Here is a 22,679-nt window from a genome sequence, read left to right as displayed (position 1 = left end):
TCTTTTCTTTTCTTTTCTTTTCTTTTCTTTTCTTTTCTTTTCTTTTCCTCCAGCACAATCTAGCCCAGCACTAGGTTCTTTATCTTCCTTCTTTCTGTGTGTGCAGGCATTCATTCCACCAAAAGCTTTGAGGTTCTCAGGCAACTACAGAAGATGTGTTTTGGTGTGAAATCTCACTTGTGTGCTGCTAAATGACCCTGCAATCTGTACTAACTTGAGCTCATCTTCACACACCCTGCATGCTACAGAGCTATAAATGACGGAGCGTGACTACCTCTGCTTAAAAATCCTTTTTTCTGTATTACACAGATGGACTGGGTGGTTGGAATACATCAGGGTGTGAAATGGAATATACAGATATGAATTACACAATCTGTTTTTGTAACCATCTTACCCATTTTGGAGTCCTACTGGTAAGTACTCTATGAATCATCTCCCAGAAAATCCCATGGCACTAAACAAAGTCATCACTAGTTTTGGAGAAGAGATGGGAGATTCATATCTATATAAGCTGTTAGATATCTGCAATTTTGCCAAAATCAGCAATAACAAAAAAGCCAGTTATAATAATTTAACGGCGTAAAGTCCTTTAAATATCACTTGTTTCAAGGCAATTTTGTTTTACAGATGTAGTTTGTACTTCTTTGCAGTGTAACTTAATCAACCTTAATGGGTTATTTACTGTGTTGGAAGTACTGTGTTAAATTTATTAACTGCCAGCAGCAACTAACAACATTACATCTTTTTGAAAGCTTTATCTATGCTCCATCAGAAAGTGAAGTTTAGTATAAATATGGGAGATGTCATTATCTATCACCTCTTATTTCTCCAGAAATAAATAATTAGAGATAATTGTGGATACAAATATTGCTGTTAGCAAGAATTTTTCTTGCTTCTTTCCAGTCCCGTGAGATAATTTCTCTCACAGAAGATATTAGCAGAGTTCTATAAACTATGAACACCTGCGACATTGTAAAGCTTTGTTTATGGTACAGTAGAAAAATATTTTGACAATGGATGTTTTAGGATTTTAGCCAATCACCCCAAGGGGTGGCTGATCCTTTGACCAATTAGACTATGAAGAAAAAAGTCTATAAAAGAGTTTGTAAAATAATTAAATAAATCAATCTTACTGCACAATTCCTGCCTGTTGGATCTCTCTTCTCCTCCCTGCCACTGCGGGATACTGTAGTAGATAATTATTATATTATATAATAATTATTATTATAGAGGTAATACAGAGAAAACTGCCTCTAAAAGCAAAATATCAAAAGCTCGGATGACTACCTGAGAATGGGCTGCAACAAAGGCAAAGAGACAGGGGAGTTCTAAGCAAACTAAATAGGGTAAATTGTCTATTCCCAGTAGGACACCACCCACAGGATGGGATGCAGCCCTAACTTTGCCTTTGGATGATTCCCCTAGAGGTCAGCATGACCCTGCTCCAGAGGCAAAAGCCCTCCTGGGAGTAAAATTGTGGCTTTTCAGAAAGGAATTGAGATGGTTCAGATTTCACACACTTGCTCAAGTTTCCATTCAAGCAAGGAGAATTCAACCTGATTTTCAGATCACACCTCTCACTGCCACTTTGGTAATCGGCACAGCTACAGGTATTCAACAGCATCGTCCATGGTACATCAGAGATGTAGGTTACTACTCTGAGGTTCAAAGTTTCACAAAATAGCGGAGAAGCTGTGTCAGGGAGCAACAAAATCCTCTCGATATTCCTCCTGGCAGCAGCCGTGGAGAAGCAGGGCTCCTGTCTGGTCTTGCAGTGGTGCTTTCTGGACAGGTAGGGCCTACCATGCTCCAAGACATTTAGCAGGTTTGTGCAGTTGCCAAGCATGGCAGCTGACACTGAAACAAAGCAGTTTCTCCTACAAAGCGAGCTCCCAGTGGAATAATTTTTATAAGATCCTGGAATCCATGTTGAATTTGCAGTTTTTGAAGAACAGCTTTTCTAGCTTCACAACTTATTGCTGGATACTTTAAATACTGCTGGTTAATTTACCGTTTACTAGTTTGGATATTCTGTGGGACTATACAATAAGAAACACATAAAAATATTAATGGAAAACCTCCAAAAGTAGCAGTAAGCAGAACAGGAATTTCACAATGTGAAAATGTGGAAAGGAATTTTCTAAATCTGTCTTGGCAAACAACTGTGTTTCTCTATCTTGTAACACAGGACTTGGCTCGGACAGAAATAGATGTCACACATGATCATATATTAACTCTGATAAGCTATGCAGGATGTGGTGCTTCTTCCCTTTTTTTGGGAATAACACTCATGGCATACCTAACCCTTGAGTAAGTCTGATCCTTTTTCTTACACTGATTTAAATATTTTGGCAATAATGAATTTGCAGCAGTTATCAGAATGTTTGCTAATATTTGATTCTCTGATGCATAAGAGGGAAGACTGAGAGCTGACAGTATAAATATTGTTTTATTTTGATGTCTGACTGTTGCAAAATTAGAGGGATTTGAATACTCATACTTCAATACAAGCACCTGTCTGAACTGTCCAGCAATTTTTATGTTCCTAAATTTCACAAAATCATGGAATGGTTTGGATTGGAAGGGATCTAAAAGGTCCTTTAATTCTGATACCCTGCCATGGGCAGGAACACTTTCCACTAGACCACATTGCTCCAAGCCCCATCCAAACTGGCCTGGAACACTTCCAGGGATGGGGCAGCCACAGGTTCTCTGGGCAACCTGTGCCAGGGCCTCACCACCCTCACAGTAAAATGTCTGTAAAGAGTAAAAACTTCTCTCATTTCAAAAATTTACCCCTGGACACGGGTGAGATATTACGTCAAAAATCTGGAATATTACTGTGTATAGGCTGTACATTGGATGATGCAGTGATAACCTTGTGGACTTCCCCCTTCTTGTTAGGAAGGTGCGGAGAGACAACCCCTCAAAAATCCTGCTCAACCTTTGTGCTGCACTGCTGATGCTGAACATGGTCTTCCTCACAAATTCCTGGCTGACCTCGTTCAACCAGCCAGGCCTCTGCATCATCATGGCCATGCTCCTCCACTATTTCCTTCTTGCAGCATTCACATGGATGTCCCTGGAGTCTGTTCACTTTTATTTGGCTCTTGTCAAAGTTTTCAATGTTTATGTCCCAAAGTACATTCTAAAATGCTGCATTGCTGGCTGGGGTAAGTAGACAGATTTCCCCTCCACTTCTGTGTTTGTCAGCTTCTCTAAGATTGGGGCATATTTACAGAGGTAAGTGAAGACACTGAGCTAGCAGAAATGCAATGCACACCCTGCACTACAAGGATGGATCTCTTCCCCCAGGCTGTTCAGCTTAGATTTCTTCCATCCGGGGAGACATTAGCAGAGAGTGCTTGTTGGTTCCTGCACAGTCATATGCAACTGAAAGTGGGTGTAAGACTCTGCTTTCCTACCCCTCTTCTCTTTACAGGATGATTTATCGTGGTACCTCACATCAGTGGGTGTGACTGGGGCAGTAATGCTGTCCACAGCCTTCACCCGTGTGGTGATCCTCAGAGGTGATTTTAACTCCCTCTTCAGGCCTCGTGTCCATTCCTGGCATTCTCTTCCTGATTCCCATGCACAGAGTGGATCTGGCTTTCATTCACTGTTCTCCCAAGGACTTCCCTTGACATGTATCAGCGATTTGTTTGGGAGAAACATGCCAAAAAGAACCCAAATTCTGGTTCACCTGTTAGAAAAGGTGTTATCAGAAGCACTGACCTAGAGCAGAATTTGGGCTGGATTGTCTGGGTCACCATTAGATGCTGTTTCAGAGCACTCTTGAATAGTGCGCAGCATATTATCATCCCTATCCTCAGATCTGATGTCCCACGCAATTGTTGTCAGGGGCAGCCATCCTTGATGGTGCTGCCAGCAGTTCTCTAGGGAAAAGCTAGAACTGAAAAAAATATGGGAAATGTGTGGAAGGGAAGACTGATAAGCACTGCCTGGGAAATGTCTGTCTCTATAAGCTCTTAAAACAAATTGCTGTGGTCTGCTTATCCTTGGACACTCAGCTTTTGTAATAATCAGTTGGTTTTATTTTACCAGATTGGATCCCTTCTGGAGATGTTTGAAGACTCACAAACATTTTGCAAACACAGATATTTTTATGACTACTCATTTGTAATTTGCATAAATAAGGAGATTAAACCTGCTATGCTACACATCTAATTGCACTTATTTCAGAAGGAGCTTTGGGGGTAGAGTTTGATCCAAAGATGCACACATCTGCTGTAATTACATATCAAAGATTATCTGACATCTTTCCAAATTCTCAATTTTTTCTTTTGAATCAAACTATTTATTTTTCTTTTGCTTTCCACATTAGGAATACCAGCTATTGTAATTACTCTTGTGCTCATTATAAATAAAGACTTCTATGGCAATGGGTCACTGTCTGAGAGCCATCCTTACAGCAATTTGTAAGTATAATATTTTAAGCTTTTTTATGGTCACCAGAATATCTGAAAAATACAAGAAATAACCAGAAAGAACTCACTTTTGTCTCTTCTCCCCCATCTTTACCCTCTCCTTTTGGAGGTTCTGGTTCATAGGAACATTTTGAATGCATGGCTACTACATGGAGTAACTTTCACATTGGTAAACTGGGCTCGAGGACAGGGAAGGCTTCTGCCAGTCAACTCCACTTTTATTTTTTGTGAAATTTCTTTCTTTGAATTAACCCAGTCTAATGGGATATTTGTATATGCTTCTGCATGTTCTGGATTTCTGGTAAAATCTAAAGGCACAATAATTGCTCCAGGATTTTCCACATTTCCTTCTGTTGTTTTTTTTTTTTAAATGTCAATTCACATCACTGTCTCATCATAATTTCAAGTAGTTTAATTTAAATCGTCTCAACCTCCTCTCTTTTCCAGTGGGAAAACACTGCATTCTTTCACCCTTTTTAAAAATGCTTTTATAGCAAAGAACGTTTCCACCTCCTTCTTGTTTAGCACAATCTGATCACTTGTTGGTGAAGATTACCTGGAATATTTGAATTTTCTCCCATCACAGAGGCAACACACACCCATGACACCTCAGAGGGAAAATTGTTCCCCATATTTAACAAAAAGATGTTAAGAAAAAAAAAAGTAAAATTCACTAATTTGTGTCTAAGGAAAAGCTAACCAGTGGCATGCTATTATTTAGACTCCTAATTAAGTTGTATTTAACTTGGTTTTTCTAAGGCAGTGTGTCTTTGTGTTTATACATTATTAAGCTGTGAAACAATCATCAGGTTTATCTGAATCTGGCAGAAATATCAATGTCTTAAAGTTAAAGAATTTCCATAACATCCATAAAAAAAAGATAAGTGCAGGGATTCTATTAATGTCCTCATTGGGGGAAAATAGCAGGTGCTAGGGAATGCCCCTAACTAGGTGTTGGAGAACCATACAGAATACTTACTTTGGGAACCAGGCTTCCTGAGTTTCCCCCTCACAAAACTCCTTATTGAATACACACCTCCCTTTCTTGCAGTTGCTGGATCCAGGACAACACAGTGTTCTACATCTCCGTTGTGGCCTATTTCTTCTTAATATTTTTGATTAATACAGCCATGTTCATCACTGTTCTCCTTCAAATCCACTCTGTAAAAACAAGGACACAAAAGACATCCAGATTCTGGAAACAGGGTGTTCTCCAAGACCTCAAAAGTGCTTTCAGCCTGATGTTTCTTTTGGGCTTAACTTGGGGTTTTGCCTTTTTTGCCTGGGGAGCAGTGAGGATATTTTTCTTGTATCTCTTCAGCATTTTTAACACCTTGCAAGGTAATTTCTGAATGGAGTAGTGCAATAAGCACAATGGTTTAGGGATGGGAAATAGAAATAAATCTGTATTATCATGTAACTCAAGCATGGTCGAAGAGGAGACCTGATACAGCTTTTGTATTACAGGCTTTAGCTATTTTAAAAGGAATGTTCTGTTGTGAAGTGAGATGACAGTGTTGTTTAGATAGTATTGCTGTGATAGAAAGACTATTAAAGACATGAATTCATGTCTTGGAAACACAGGTCCCAATAAATGCACCTTTTCAGGAGCTGGCATGATCCTTTTCATCTGGGCATAAAAATGGCTGATAGAATCCACATCGACTTGCAGATTGTTCTTAAACCAAATCTGCAGAAAACTCTTCCTGTCACCCTTTCATATGCATGAAGAAGTCAATGCAACTCTGGGAGAACATGATTATAAAATCATAGTATGGCTTGGATTGGAAGGGACCTTAAAGATCCTAATGCTGGCCCAGGGACACTTTGCCCACACAGAACTCACTGGTGTCAGTGGCATGACGAAAGTCTAGAAAATGGGCAGCAGGTTGGAGAATACGCATGAAAACCCATGAATCTCTCCTTTCTTCTTTAGGGTTCTTTATCTTTGTGTTTCACTGCCTGATGAAGGATGAAGTAGTGAAGCAGTGCCGAGTACACTTCTGCTGGGGAAGATTTCGTCTGAGTGATTATTCTGGTAAGCTCTGAAGGGATTTGTTTAGTTGACTCATAAATCTTCGTCTGCTACTGGTGTCACATTTGTTCTGCATTAAGAAATATGGCTCCTCTCAACAGCCCTTCTGCATTGCATTGGATAATTGTTCTTTAATAGGTCTTTATCCTCTTGCATTAACTGCTTGTATGATATGATAATGGGGTGACAGCATGCAGTAAAAACTGCAGATTTCCAAAACAGATTTCAGCTCTCTCTTAATTCTGTTCTCACATGCCATTCAGGGTTCCCTTAGGTGAGCCATGGTTTTGGTGGCTTTCCAGTCACCATAAAGCTGAGATTCTGAAATTTATGCAGAATATTGGGTATACTAGTTGCTACTTTTTATGTGTGGGAGCTGGATTTGCTCAGCCTGGGAAGGAGAAGGGAGATGTCTTGCTGTCTTCGGCTATCTGAGGGGTAGTTACAGAAAAGAGGCGGATTTTCAGAGCTGCACATCAAGAGGACCAGAGGCAATGAACACAAGCCACAGTGATGGAAATTCACATTATTTATAAGGAAATACATTTTTTTCACGATGTGGGTAGTTGGGTGTCAGTGGCCCAGAAAGATGGTGCGGGGAGTCCCTCTCCTTGGAGAGTAAAAATTCAGCTAGACACATGCCAGACCAACTCGATCCAGCTCTGGGCAGGAGGTTGGAGTGAAGACCTCCAAAGGTCCCTTCCAATCTAAATTATTCTAATATTCTTCTATCTGTCAGCTCAGCAAGAAGTAGCATGTGCCGTGGCTTATTCTGGGCTACTCCAGTGATGTTGATTTTTTACAGAAATGTGGAAGAATTTAATAACTCTGTGTGTCTATCAAAATGAGTTGATGTTATGAATGGGTATAACAAAGGAGAAGCTTAGCCCGTTGGTTTTCAGGAAACCAGACTAAAAATCCTGTGTTAACACCTGTGTCTTGTGCACAGCATCCTGTGCACCCTGTGCTGTTGAAGAAGAGGCAGCTTTCCGTTTGCAGAGGGGGAGTTCAGCACAAGTGCTCTCAGTGGCACACAGTGTTCTCCCTTGAGCAGAAGCCAGGTCAGTGTTGTATGACAGAATAAAGATGAGGCTGCAATTCCTACCCTTTGTGTGACTCCTGCCTTCTTCTTTGTGACCTTATCAAATTAGTATTACTAGATTGGGTCCTCAAGGGGAAATAGAAGACTGAATTGCTGGTATCCAGCCCCACCTGCACAAGTGTGATAGAACTAATGTAAAAATTAGTATCAGGAATTGTGCACTGTGTGGCACAGAGACCCCTGGCCTCCGGGCAGGAATAAGGATGACACAAGGATGGCACAGGAAGCAAGCACAGACCATTCCCCTCTCTGCTCTCTGGTAGCTTGAGATGTGGCACCTGTACAGAATTTTATTTCTGCACCTTCCACTCTCTGATTTCAGACTGGAGTGGGTCAGGTGCAACTGCTGGATTTAAACCAAAGCATTTAAACCACAGATCACTCTCCCAGGCTTTGTGGAGTCTACATTTTAATGGAACAAGTTCGACTTTCAATGCAGATTTCCTTCCCAGGACTTCTCCAGATACAGATTTTAAGACTGGTAAGAAAAACCGTGTGCACTGCATAGACTATAATAGATATATACTATAATAAATTCCATATGGTGGCAGTCAAATCCTAATCAATGGAAATAAATAGGAAACCTTTCGCTGCTTTGTCTGTGCCAGACTTCCATTTGGGGGTTAACATAACAGATGGCTTTTGCTGTACTAGGGAAAATAAGAAAGCTCTTAAAATCCTGGGATGGCTCTTCTCCAAAAGGACAGGAACTCCCTGCTCAGCTGCCACCCTAGGTACCTAAGGAATATTCTACCCTCTGCCAGCTGACTGCCACTCTCATGGGACCTATTCCCAATTAGGGAGCACCATAGTCTTGAGACAGACTATGGTGCTCTCTAACTGGAATTGCATTCCCAAAAGAGCAAGGATCTTGGGGTTTACAGAAAGTTAAACAGGACATGCTCTGAGCCTTTTTAAACCAGGAGAATCCTAGCAGAAGGTTTTGCCTTCCAAGATGGAGAAATTGTTGCAGAGACATATTCTGAAAAAGGAATAGCACCAAACATTCCTGGTTGGTCTTGGAAAAATGCTGATTTCTGTTATTTCCTCAAAGACATACATTAAAGCTGCATAGGCAGGTTCTTTCTAAATACAATAAACCAAGTTATTATAATGGAAAAATGTTCCCAGTTCTTTCCCACAGCTGAAGTCCATTACAACCCCGCTGCTGTATCTCCAGAAGATGGTGAGACCAGCCATCCTTGTCCACGAAGAATACTATCTATGGATACAGGGTTGCAGTATCCACAGAAAGTAGGAGTTTTACACCGATACTGAATTTGTTTTCCTCTGCTTATCTAATGATGGTTCTCTTTTGAGGCATGTAGAAACACAGTTCTAAAGAATTACTTCTGATGTACAGATATCACTCTGGACACAATTATAGAGCTAAAACATCCCATGACTCAACTTTAGGCTTCATTAGGAGTAGCAGTACTGACCACAAAAGGATATGGTCCCACTGTGTTTCCAAGATTAGTCCTCATGTTAAACAGAGACTGGAAACATTCCTCATCCTGAGCCCCGTTCATAGTTCATCCTCCTTTTTTTCCCTTTCCACTGTCCTGATAGCCCTCTGTTTCCTTCTTCATCTGATACTTATCTTGATGCCTTAGGTTTCACTTCAGGCATCAATCTCAGAATCTAATACTGGTAATATTGAGTTACAAGTGATATTTTTGAGCCTGTTGGCTGACTGTCTCAAGCATGGATATCTAGGATCCTTGATCAGTATCTTTCCTTACTTTTCTGAAATGGTCTTTGACCAACTCATACATGAAAAAGTTGTACTCAGATTTCCACGACGTTCCTCTCAGTTGTATGTTTTTATTTTCAGACCTGCTGTCAATGATGACTTGCTTAGATCCCTAAAGAGATGTAGATGCATGTCTAAGTGTTTGAAAATTTTGCCCAGTACCTTCCAATGGAACGTGGAAACATTAAAAACTGAAATTCCCAACTTCAAGGGGTATCCACAGGTATGGTATAGGTTTCAGATTATCTGTCCTAAAAAAACCCCAAAACTAAACCCAAACAGAACAATAAAGCCCTACTATCGTTGGAGCTGGAAATAAGGAAGTTTTCCCTTTAGTGTTGCTTTGCTGTGAATACAGCAGGATGTGAACTCTATTTCATAACATCGCAAGAGAGACTTAATTTTCCTCATCTGCTGCGCAGGGGCTTTTTTTCAGCAAATGTGTTTGAATCAGAAATTTGCCTGCTCAACCATCCTAGTTTTTTGAATGCCCTTCTCTGTATCATTCAAGTAAAGATTTTTAAATTATTGTTAATATAGTGGAACACTAACCTGTACCCATGATAGAGGGGTAAAATAATATAATGGAGTGATGTCTTAGAACTGGTATGTATGATACAGAAGACAAAAGGTTCTTTCAGTCTGTGAATAACTCCCACATAGCAATTAGTGGAAGAAGATGAATATTTTAATGTACAGTAGCTACAGCCAACCTACTTGAAATCAGACAGATCACCTTCAGTTCCTTGGTTCTATGGGAGAAATCTCGGCACTAAAAACATGCAACCAAGGTCCAGCTTGTACTTGTTTCTAACTTGAAATTGCTTTCAAGGGGAATGAAATTTAACATAAATGGCAGTTCATTATGTTGGACATGAACTACTGTATTTTTTATTTTCTTTAGTAAACTCTTTGTTCCACAATCTGCTGCTGTTTTCCCTGCTTTCCAATGTGAAGCACAACACACTGTGCTGTAGTGCTAAAGCTGTGCCTAACCTCCCCTGCACCCCTAACCTGGCTGCTGCACACCCCACTCTCAGGGATCCTGAGAGACTAAGGAAAGAGACTATGTAGTTCTTTGGGAGAACTGGAGTTTTAGTCCTCCCCCAGGCCCCTTTGAGACCAGTTTCTCTCCACCACATCAATAAGACCAGGTGGGTGGACAGTCTGATGTGTCTCTATCACCTTGCTTTGACCTGCACTTTCTCCTTCATGCAGTAATTCTTTCTGCATTCACTTCAGAGGACAGAAAATAATAGGCTTACATTACAAATAGACGTTCGGTAACAATTTCTATTTTTAAGGAATAAGAGGTCTGGAGAGCACATGGAATTGCCGTCACTGCAGGTCTTAAAAAACACTCAGGGTGATGAGACAAATATCTGCCAGAATTGGTATTGGTTGATTTTTGCCTTAGGGCAAGTCCTTCCAAGAGTATTTTCTATGACTCTAATTTAAAATAAAAAGACATCAGAAGGGGGAAAAACATGAGAGCAACATAAGACTGGCCTTGTCTCCTGCATCCTGTAATTGTTTTTTTATATTCCTGATAAAAGCTGAAATGTACCTTGATTTTCTAAAGTTTTTGCTAGATGCCCTCATAAAGGATTAGGAGAAACAAAGATTCAGGTAAAAGCTGGACAAGCAGTGAGAAAAGTGCTGGAATACGGAAGATTTCTCAGGCTGCCGAGAAATGTCTGGAAATGCCATTTCTTGGGCATATCCATCAGCATGCTTCCCACTTTGGAGGTGTACCAGTGGGAAGAAGGGCTAGCTGCACAGAGGGGAGGTCTTCATTCTTCCTACTGATTTTTTTTTTTTTTTAATCTGGAAGTCAATTTTTAAAAACCTGTCAAGTTGTTTATGTAAAATGCAAAGCGCTATTTGTTCTGGGAAGGTGGTTAGCTCACTTCCACTCTCCATCACATGCCTAATGCCTTTTCCAGCTAAACAGTGTATCATTTATGTTTCAAGCATGGCATTGTGTAGGTTGTCAGCTGGAATGAAGATGTGTAATTTTCCTTGGGCTGAAATAACATCTTCCGCACCAGCACTGTTGCATTTGCTCTTCTCCAACATATCTGTGCTGACATTCTGTCACAGAACTGTGCATTGATGGTTTTCACAGGGAGAGGACACGCACAAAGACAAATCTAATGAAATTTTCTATGCGCTTGTGTTTCACACCCTAATAATTTTAAATGATGGGAGCAGCTTCTGCAGCTCTGGCTGGAACACGAGCGGTGTGTGACCAATACAAGAACATCCTCCTTCTCCCCGTTTGGATTCTATCAGTTGACTTCTACCCATGGCAGGGTGCTGGAACGAGATGATCTTAAGGTCCCTTTCAACCCAAACCACTCCATGATTCTATGACTCAATGTAAAAGCTGCTTTGATTTCTAAGTTACTCTCAATTTACTCCTAGATTGCTTATTTTTAGTGATACATACACCAGGAAATGTGTGCTCTATTTTAAAGCAATAAAAGGATTTCAGAAGGTATATTTATCTATGAAGACAATTATTTGATGTCAGATCTCAGTGGGTTGTTAACAATAGGTTAGATGATACAAGAGAAATAAAAAATGATAGTAAAATCACAGCAGCAGTTGTGGTAAATTGAACAAAACACTCCCCCCTCCGACTTTACTATTTAGACTGGCACAAAACTCCACCACTCTTCATCCTAGCTAAGTCACGGGATGCAGATCCAAGGTGTAGGCAGCTCACTCATGCGTTCCTGGAGACTTTTTAAGTCTCCTCATGGACAAGTAGCTAAAGCTGCTTTCTAGTTCAGCATACGTACAGTGGTTTGGTAACCCTGGGATAGATAAATATTACATAGGATGACAGCTAAGGGTCAGTATGGCTTGTTTAAGCTTCCTCCTGACTGTGTGAATCTGCAGTAGTGGTTAGCAGTACACCCAAGATGTATAATTCTTTCTAAATTTAGCAGACAGTTACTGGGACAATGAAAGAAATGTCATATGGGAAATGATTTGAGACTAAAAATCAAAATACTGGGAAGATAATTGCCTATTGCATAAGATGATTGTTGAGTCTTAATGCACAATTCTCTGGTATTTTTGGTATCAGAAAGTATTTAGCATGTAATGGCACTTTAATGGTTCCAAATTAAATGTATCGTGGAGAGTTTCAAAGATGCCCAAAAGAATTATCCTTGCTATATTACTTCATTGCCTGATTGCTCCTGTAACTAGAGAAGCGTGAGGACACGTTCCAGTGTTTATTTTTCTCTCTTTTCTAAGAAATTACACCAATATTTCACTGGCCATTCCCATACTGACACTGGCTGAGGAAACTCCTGGAGAAGGGGGCTGGAAGGGATGCAAGAATGGAAAAACAGGATAAAAGGTATTTGGAGCCATAGATTAATGACAGCATCTGAGATCCTGTTGCAGCCAAATTGCAGCACACTAAGTCCACTGAACAGGCTGGATTTGGGCATCGTAACAAAATCAGAAACTCTTTTCTTATATTTTTAACCAAAAAGATACTCCATCTTGTTGCTGCATCACTGAATGCTGCTCCGGACAGCTCCTCTGAACTGACCTTCCATCTCACTTTTGTAACAGTGCCGGCTGGGATGGTATTATTTTTGCTTCTAGACATGCTGATAAGTCTTGTGGTATTTGAAAGTTTAATTGGGTAGCTCGTCTTCAGTTTCAAAAAACAGGGACACTGTTCCAATTAAGCATTGCAACAGGATTTTATGCCCTGAGTCTCAGTACCTGCACAGCTCCCTCAGCCCTTGGTGTAAAATCAACTCCACACAGATAAACCCAAAAATAAACCAATGTATTTTTCTCCTAAATAGGTAGTCTTTGACAATAAATGGTTACACTCTGCTATGAATGTGACACAGATGAGGAAATTGTCACTGAAGTGTACTAAAAAATATTTTCCATTTTCATTGCTCAGTAGTTGTTTAGTCTCCAGCTGCTGAGGAGACTGGGCAATAGTAAAAAAATCAAAATACAGGGTAGAGAAGATGTTCCCACTTAGTGGTGAAAACCTTCAGATTGACAGACACTGAAATCAAGCTCTTGTCATCATAAGTGAAGGAATCCAGCGTGGGCAGTGCCCTCTGCAACATTCCTCCCCTTTGCCTGAGACTTGTAGCTCTGAAATAGATGCCTGGCAAGATGAGGAGGTGATGTTCTCTCTGTTCCAGGAGGCACTCGGTGTGGTCCGTGGAAATTACTTACTCCCATTCTCCCAGTAGGACAGAGCAGAACAGAACACAACCCTGAATATGTTGGTAATCTTCTCTGAACATGGACTGCTCTCTCTGACGTGGATGCTTACTCCAGCATGCATTCAGGCTTCTCCACTTAACACTTGCCTTCCTGAAAACTAGAAAAAGGATTGGGAACAGTCACACAGCCATGACATGGCTTTTTGTCCCCTCATCTTGCCATTATTTGTCATGCCATTGACAATATCAGTTTAAAGAGAAGACATTAAAGCTCTAACACATTCTGACTGCTGTAAGTCAGAAACATGGTAATCACACACACCCATCCCTGAGAATATGGTCTCTAGAGCAGGGACTCCTCTTCCCAACACAGAGGTGCCAAAGCCAGTTCAGAAAACACTAGGAAGAAAAATACATTTCAGAAGTTCTAGTTACAAATGCAAACTCTGGTTTATAAATTGGAGTTGTTAAAGGACTCCAGGTCAGGACTTCTTGATGAAGGAGCAAAAAGCTTTCCTGCATGTCAGAAAAACATGACCTAAAAGGAAGGCTACTGGGACTTGCTGAAAGGGAAAGATTTACATTGATCTGGGAAGACTTCTAGACTTAAATCAGTTTTCCTCATCCTGGGAGGAGTAGGAGGAATGTGCCTGTGGTGTCCCAGCAGCAGAGTCCCACTTCGCACTAAAGAGTTTGGGCACATGGAGAGCAACCAGGCTCACTTGCAGGAGAGATCCTAACCTGAGAACAGCCTTTTATAAGAGAAGATGCCACAACGGAGTCTACCCAATTCAGAACTAGGATAGACAAGCTGTTCAGAACCTCTCTACCGTAAACACCCGACAAACATAAATGTCAGTTCACTCAGGGGAGAGACAGAAGGATACGTCAGCCAACAATAAACAGATGGTGAAACTGCTAGGAGAGACAATCGAAGGGTCTAAAATGAGTTTGAGACATAAAAGAAGAATTAAGACAACTAAATAGTTCTATTCAGAAGTGATACCAATAACAACCGAAAAAAAGTGAGCTAAAATTACCCTAAAAACACCAGGCTGGCTAATATAGCTGCAGTTCAGTGTATATCAGTTTTGTGTTCCCAGCACTTCAGCTACAAAGCATTCTGACATATTTGTATAAATAACGATCAATGCAGAATGACCAATGTACCTTGAAATAACAAAAATAAGCAACACAAAACAATTACTATTTTGGAAAATAATTTTCTTTAATGTGAGTTAAGGCTTTGGCTGTTTTCTTCTATTTTGGCTTGGTGCAGAGCAAATGGTTCTGAAAGATTTTTCTGAGTGGGTGACACTATGCAGCGCATGGCAATGATTTCAGTCAGTTGGCACACTGCATTAAAACAGAAAATTTGCATTAAAAATGCAGCTAAATGATATACTCTTGAGTATTTTACTCTTCTTTTTTTTGCAGCATGGAGTTCAAAAGGAGCATTTATTTTCTGTGAAGCTGGAACTTGAAAAAGTAGCTAGAATTACTCAAATTGCTTTTCACACCAGGAGGCAAAGCTCTAAAATAATGCCTTAGAGTACTTTACTGTTTGGAATAACAATGCCATTCTCTTCCTTTTCAGCTGGATTTGTACAACAGAAAGCTATCAGAAATAGCTAAAATTCTACTATCATAAATTGCAGATGTGGTTTGCTGTCTGTCCTTCAGATTTTCATTGGTCCTAAACAATGTTATTTTGTGTGCTTTTTGAAAATAGTGTTTTTCACCTCCTACTGATCCACTAAGACGGTATCTTAGGCTCCATAAAGAGAGAACCTGGGCAACTACCTAAAACTTCCAGTAATATAAGGACTGAAGAAAGAATTGTGAGAAATGATGAAACTTCCTTCTGCCACATTCCCACTGGGAGGCAGAAAGATGGGGGAAAAAGCAGTTTCTCAGTGGAAAGAGAAAACCAAGTAGAATTTCATGTTGCTCTGAGCAGGATTAGACATATGTACTGTGCTCTGTTAGAGAGAGAGAGCAGGGAAAATGTGTCTGTGTTTCCAGACTGGGGGGGATTCTAAAGCATGAAGCATCAGAACGGGCATTCAGGTCCAGGTACATGAACTCAGATCCAGTTCAGGATGAACAGCACATGAAGTACCAAGAGTAATGAGAATTTTAAGCTTTTGCCACTTTCTGGAGTTGCTTGCATCTGTGACACATGTTGATGTCCTCAAGAGGCTTTAATATGGGTCGGGAGGTCTGTCTGCTTTCCCTTCATATCTGAATCATCCCCCAAACTAACTGGTGGGAGCAACTCACAGCTCAAGAGCCCAGTCCTGTGGATTATGAGTTACACAGAGGGGTATCAGTTTAGGTCCTCCATCCCAACATACAAAATGCTCAAGTGACAGAACTACCAGGCTTCAGAGTTCACACTGCCAGCCCGAATCTCTCAGATGGCTCTGGAAATTCAGGGACTGTAAGCATTGGTTGGGATCTCTGCTGCTGGCTGAGCTTTGGTGCATTAATCAACCTGTGGTGTAATTCAAGGCAAGCAACAAGCTTCTTTCAGCTCAATTCCAGTTTCAGCTAAACACCCAATGCTTCATTCAGATGCCACCCTTGAGTACTCAACACCTGGTGGAGTGCAATTAGTTCCAATGTTTGGTGACACCCTGCTTCTCCCATACAGGAAAATGAAACATTTTATGTAAGTATCTGACATTAAGCTGTCACAATCTGCTACAGTTACTGAACTCTGTATTAAATTTAATGCATGGTACTACGCCAGTGTGGGTGGACAACATAATCAGGATCCTCAAAGGTACCTAAATCTGTGAGCAACCTACATAGTGTGCGTGCATGAAAGGACATATTGTGGTTGATGATGACAAGAGCTTCTCTTCTAAAAGCACTTTCAAAAAGCATAATTGGAATTTTTAACCCATGAATCCTCTTTCCATCAGTGACTCCTTCTCCCACCATGCCACAGTACAGATCTTCCATTTGATGTACAATCTACCACCTGGTCTTTCACCACCTGATATCTGTGGCATGGTTATATTTGAAAGGACTGGGGTTGGGAGAGGACAAATTAGGCCTCTCATGCATAGTACTTAGAGAAGTTTTTTTTGAGCAAATGAAACAAGCTTGATTTTGTGTGGCTGCGTGTGTGCAGCTAAAGGGACTCTGCTATAAGGTTGCTTTTGTGATTTGAGCAGGGTACCTTCCCCACTCCAATGTCACAGCTCAAGAACAATCCAAAGCAAAAATACCCCAGCACCTGATCTAAATTTTCGAGGCATAAGGCTTTGATCCCTTTTCCACTCCCACTATTTAGAAATTAGATCTTGGCTTTCTTAATTTTAAGAGATTTAACTCAATGCACCACATTTCTTGTATCTTAGTTTACACAAAAGTTAGTCAGGAGTTCATCAAAGTAAGATGATTTGAGCACATAATGAGATGATGTGAGATTTGACTGTTGACTAATCTAAAGATAAGAAAACCCATACTACTACTAACATGACTGTTTGAGAAAGCATCAGGAAAAGTTTTTTTCTCTCAGAAGATTTAAATCATCAGTTGTACAGCCAATACATACATGAGTTATTGCAAGATAACAGGCATCTATCCAGCAACTACATATGAAGTTGTTCAAACTTTAGCGTAAGGTGTGGTTTTAATGTCAGTGGGGCTGCTTCAAGGGAAAAAACCTAAGTGTTACCAGGACTGTGGCCATGAATCTTGATTTTATATTGCCTTTTGGAAGGTCACTGCATATCTGTGATAGAAAGACTAATCAGAGCATAGTCTGTCTCTATAGCTTTTTCCGCAAATACAAACTATATTCTGATATCTTTTATCTGTCATTAATGTATACTGAAGAGTTTTGTGTTAAATTAGTATGTTCTCTGCTTACCTGTACTACTGAGGAAACTATTTCAGGTTTTCATTTTATTTCCATTTTAGAAAATTTTGAACAACGGTAACAAAGGTTTGCTACGTAATATACAAACCCTAACATTACAGTTTTGATACAATATGATATTTACTTGCCAGACATCTCCAGGAAAAAACCCACCTTATTTCAGCTAATGTCTTTAAAGAAACTTCCTTTCCCTTTTCCCCCTCCCTCTCTGTTCCAGTAGCTGAAAAGCCAATAAAAATATTCTCCTCCTCCCCAGTTCAGAACAAGATCTATGTGCATTTCTCCTAGGCATTTTTCGAGATCCAGAAGGGGATGAAAGTAGTCAATGTGCAACAGGAATCTGAATTTCAGACGCAAACCTGTACCTTTCCCCTGACCCTGCTGATATGCTGCAAGCTAAATATTAAACATTTTTTTGATTAATTGAAGTCCAGCCTGGGGAGAAGAAACAGTTAAAGAAATGTCTCAATTATACTTGCAATCAGCTAATCAGACTTTGTGTGCATCTACAGATGATACAGAACTGAAATCAAGCTCTGATAATGAAACCACGAATGAAAAATGGACTGAAGACTCCTTTCCAGGATTAAAAATACTGTGCATAATTTATGTTACATATGCTGTGATCATTTCAGTGGGTCTCCTTGGAAATGCAATACTCATCAAAGTCTTTTTCAAGATTAAATCAATGCAGACGGTTCCCAATATCTTCATCACCAGCCTGGCATTTGGAGACCTGCTGCTTTTGTTAACGTGTGTGCCTATAGATGCAACACGTTACATTGTGGATACCTGGCTCTTCGGAAGAATTGGGTGCAAGCTGCTGTCTTTTATCCAGTTAACATCAGTTGGAGTATCAGTGTTTACCCTGACTGTTCTCAGTGCTGACAGGTGGGTCTGTGCAACTGATTTACCAGGAGATGCTGCAGGTTTGAAGTTAGAAATGGATAAAATAGCAGGTATTATCATTTTGCACAGTCTTAAACGGCACACTGTAATAGACTAAAAATCCCAAACTACCAGTCTCCCATGTAATTTAAAAATGCATGTTAGTAAAATCGTAGCACTTCTTTTTAAGGTAGTGAAGTGAGAAAAACTCTTTAACTCTTCTGACCTTTTATTAGTTTGAAGTACAGTACAAGGGTTAGTCTCAATTGCACAAAAAAGGAAAATGGCTTAAGTTGAGAAAAAAAGACAGTATATTGGTGCTATCTAGTGGTACAGTGAAGTAGTCGAGGAACATGAAAAATAAAACTGAATATGAGTGAAAATTCTTTGATCTATGCACTCAGGGAGGATTTAAAATCCTAGAACATAAAAGACTGACATGGGATAAAACGCCAAAAGAAAACACAGAACAGACTTACGGACAAATGAATTACTCTCATGATGTGATGGCTAATATACTTTTCAGCTTGAAAAGTGCATATCTATTATTTTTTTTTCTCTTGTAGTTCTTCTGTCTTTTACAGCAATATTATAGCCCAGGGGTCCTGAAGTTAAACTCAGGTGGTAAGGACAGCATTGCTAGGAGGGATCAGTATTCTGACTGCTGTCAGGAAGTGCTGAATCTTTTTTCTGTGTACTTCTTTCTTGAATGAATAAAACTAAGATGATATTTCAGTTCTGATAATCAGCAGGAGCAGGAGCATTGAGGAGTAGAAAAACAAAAAAATAAAATTTACTATTAAGAGGGAAAAATATCTTCATCTTGTCCACCAGCAATTTTAGATTGTATGTAATAGCGAATTGTTCATGTGTCCAGAATTTTACCAATGGTACTGTTACTGTACTCTAAAATAATCAGCCAGCACAGGAACGGCCACATAGGGTCAGATCAAGGATCCATGTAGACCAATACCAGCCTCCAGCAGTGGTAGTATAAGAACAAGAAAAGACAAGTAGGAAGAATAAAAACCTCTATCCAACTACATTTTTGACCCTATGCCTTCAGATGACACTGAACAGATGTGGTTTCTGTCTATTTAATAACCTCAGAGGATTTCTCTTCTGGATACTTGTTCAGCCTCTTCTTGAACTTGTTTAACAATGGTTTTCACTGCCTGTACCAAACAACTCCTTTTACTTCTGCACTGCACATGGCTTCATTTAGGGTGCTGGCTCTTGTGTCATAAGAGACAGTGATCCCTGTTTATGTCTCCAGGTTATTCATGTCATAATCTCTCCTTAGGTTGTTTGTGTTTCTTTTAGTTAAGGTGTGCAGAGCAACACATGGTATTCAAAGGTTGCATGAATCAGGGATACAGGTAATTGCACAATTGTCTCTTTTGCTCTCCATTATTTTCCTAATGCTACCTAACATTTTGCTTTTTTGTTGTTGTTTTGGTTTGGGTTTATTTTAGGGTTTTTTAACTACTGCTAAAGATAATGCTAATGTTTACACTGAACCATCTATTGTAGCTCCAAGGTCTTGGTCCTGTATGACATCAATTCAGAATTCACCATGACTAGATGACCTTTAAAGATCCCTTCCAACCCCAGCTCTTCTCTGATTCTATGGTTTAGACACTTGCTTCTGTATTCAATTCTTCACGGTAGCTGCTACATAAATACTCTGCACTACATTCTCACAGAGTCACTACATGGTAAACTTACAGAGAAAGCTCAGGTCATGTGCTCAACACCAGACTGTTATGTTCCACTGTGCTAGAAGAGCTCAAAGTCAATAAAAATGGTATTTATTTGATAAATAGCAAGCCAGCTTCCAGCTTGCTATTTAAATTTGCCTAGAGGAGAAAAAGACCAGATCCTCAGCTTGCGCAAAATGGTACAACTAAGCTGTCTTATCCTCTGGATCCTTTTCCACCACCTTTCTTTTCATGCCAGCCTTGTGCCCCCCTGGAGGGGTTGCTTCTTTCTGCATTATCAAGACTCCCTGGTCCTTTAGGAACAGGGTATAATGTTTCCTGCTCTTCATCTGCCTTCATGGAAGTTGGTCTTTTTCCATGTGCCACTTCCACACAGATTATCATACATCTATAGATTAATCCAGATTTTTCTCGTATTCCTGACTCAGTCCACATGCTGCAGAATCACAGGCATGAATCAACAGCAGTGCCCTCTCCTGCTTTATAAATATGAATGAATCCTGGAGCATTATTTTGAGTCAGGTCACTGCACTCAGCTGTGGTCTTAGGAAGATGGAAGAAAGGAGGGGTGAACATGCTTGGTTTCATGTATTTATGAAATATTTAACCTGTTTCATCCCTTCATCAGTTTTGCATACTAATTCCCTCATTTATCTTTCAAGGCAGTGTCATAAAATTAGGAGTGATGATTGCCCTTAGTGATCCCAATTCAAACTGTAGAAGTCATCTTTACATAGGAAGGTTTCAATGGCAAGTCCTGCCTGCCAATCCATTAAAATACATGCTTGAAGTTAATTTTTACATTTCCATTTTAATTCCAAAGAGCTAGTGTCTGTTTTCATTTCCAAGAGAATTCCAGCACCCTTAGTTTAGCAAGAAGAGTCATGGCTTTAGCCTTAAGAATTTTGCAGTGTCAGAGCTCGCATTATTTCTGTGTTTATTCTAATAGTGATGTTGGTCATTCTAGGTACAGAGCCATCGTTAAACCCTTGGAACTGCAGACTTCAGATGCACTCCTGAAGACCTGCTGTAAAGCTGGCTGTGTTTGGATTGTCTCCATGATATTTGCTATCCCAGAGGCTGTTTTTTCAGATTTGTATTCTTTCAGCAATCCTGAGAAAAATGTAACTTTTGAGGCATGTGCCCCCTATCCTGTATCTGAGAAGATCCTGCAGGAAGCTCACTCTCTGGTTTGCTTCTTAGTGTTCTATATTGTGCCCTTAGCTGTCATTTCTGTCTACTACTTTCTTATCGCCAGAACTTTATACAAAACTACATCCAACATGCCAGCAGAAGAACATGGTCATGCCCATAAGCAGGTAAGCTCTGATCAAGCACTAAACTCTCCAATTTTCCAAAGTGTATTGTGCTGATTAAATCTGAATTCTTGAGTACAAAACCTGACAATGGAGTAAAAATCTCCACAAACTCAGCCCATACCAAACTCAAATCCAAACTCAGCTGTGCACTTAGGCATGACACATGCTCATGACTCATCACTTGTGAGTGTCCACACTGCCCTAAAGAGGGACGGGTCTGTCATGCTTTATCATGACCCTGTTAAAAAGAGGAGTAGCCTGTCTGTACTTAGTCACTAGTTACTGCCTTCATTTAATATAACAAAGCAGCTTAAGAAAAGAGTGTTTACCTAATTAAGGATTAGCTAGGAAATTGCTGGTTCCCCTCTTATAGGGAGCAAAACATTTCAGAAAAACCTGAATTTTAAACACTGGGACCTCATCCATGTGAGCTGACACATTAATTACTGTACTTTTAAATGCAAGTCTAGATGAGAGTGCCATATGATTTATAATGGAAAGGAAATGTGATCTGCACTGGGAATACTTTGTTAAAAAATTATGAAATAGATTTACTTTCCTGTTTAATTCTTCTGGTTTAGGATTTTTGTTTGTTTTTTCATTTTCTTTTTACTTTTTGCTTTTTTGATTACTCATGCATTTAGACTTTTACACTGCTTTGCAAATCAGCACCAACAACACAAACATTTTATTAATTGGTATTAATACCAGCTATGCATTAATTTCTTGTAGATTGAATCCCGCAAGAGAGTTGCCAAGACAGTGCTGGTGCTTGTGGCTCTGTTTGCCTTGTGCTGGCTGCCCAACCACATCCTCTACCTGTACCGCTCTTTCACATACCACACGTCTGTTGATGCTTCCACCTTTCATCTTATAGCAACTATTTTTTCCCGCGCCTTGGCCTTCAGCAATTCTTGCGTCAATCCTTTCGCTCTTTATTGGCTGAGTAAAAGTTTCCGGCAACATTTTAAAAAGCAAGTCTCATGCTGCAAGGCAGCATTCTGTGCAAAGCCTCCCAGTGCTCCCCAGAGCAGTTCTCCTACCAGAGCCCTGTCGGTCACAGGCAGCATGCATGGCTCAGAAATCAGTGTTACACTGCTAACAGATTACAGCATCACGAAAGAAGAGGAAAGTGTTTAGTCCATGTGGGATGAAGAAGGACAGAAACTGAGTCTTTGCTATCAAGTCACTGCTACTGGGATCCTGGAAAGAGGTGCCATGGCTTGCCCTGTCTGTGAAAGTGTGTTCATCAGGAGTTCCTCATTTTTCAAAATATAGAATAAAGAAATCAAACG

The 22,679-nt window shown here is 40.1% G+C and overlaps 2 protein-coding genes across 2 annotated transcripts in view; both read left to right on the top strand.

Moving 5' to 3' along the window:
• The window catches only part of ADGRG4 (adhesion G protein-coupled receptor G4), a 33,083-nt gene extending 22,465 nt beyond the window's left edge, over positions 1–10,618 (top strand). Inside the window, exons 17-21 of the mRNA XM_042029364.1 lie at positions 310–413; positions 2,189–2,310; positions 2,905–5,789; positions 6,385–6,486; positions 7,908–10,618. Of these exons, the coding sequence (XP_041885298.1) occupies positions 310–413; positions 2,189–2,310; positions 2,905–3,181 (503 nt within the window). The 3' untranslated portion in view covers positions 3,182–5,789; positions 6,385–6,486; positions 7,908–10,618. The remainder of the gene's footprint in view (positions 1–309; positions 414–2,188; positions 2,311–2,904; positions 5,790–6,384; positions 6,487–7,907) is intronic.
• Positions 10,619–17,711: 7,093 nt separating this feature from the next.
• Positions 17,712–22,672, top strand: BRS3 (bombesin receptor subtype 3). The gene is made up of 3 exons (XM_042029363.1): positions 17,712–18,347; positions 21,033–21,384; positions 22,117–22,672. The coding sequence occupies exons 1-3, from the start codon at positions 17,917–17,919 to the stop codon at positions 22,522–22,524; spliced, it is 1,191 nt and encodes a 396-aa protein (XP_041885297.1). The 5' UTR covers positions 17,712–17,916; the 3' UTR covers positions 22,525–22,672.
• Positions 22,673–22,679: the final 7 nt, after the last annotated feature.

This window comes from Corvus kubaryi, unplaced genomic scaffold (assembly GCF_017639235.1).
Source record: "Corvus kubaryi isolate FWS band 111438036 unplaced genomic scaffold, C.kubaryi_AGA036_p1.0 37322, whole genome shotgun sequence".
In the NCBI taxonomy this organism is placed as follows: Eukaryota; Metazoa; Chordata; class Aves; order Passeriformes; family Corvidae; genus Corvus; species Corvus kubaryi.
Note: the sequence above shows the minus strand (reverse complement) of the source record. Positions and strands in the feature narration are given on the sequence as shown.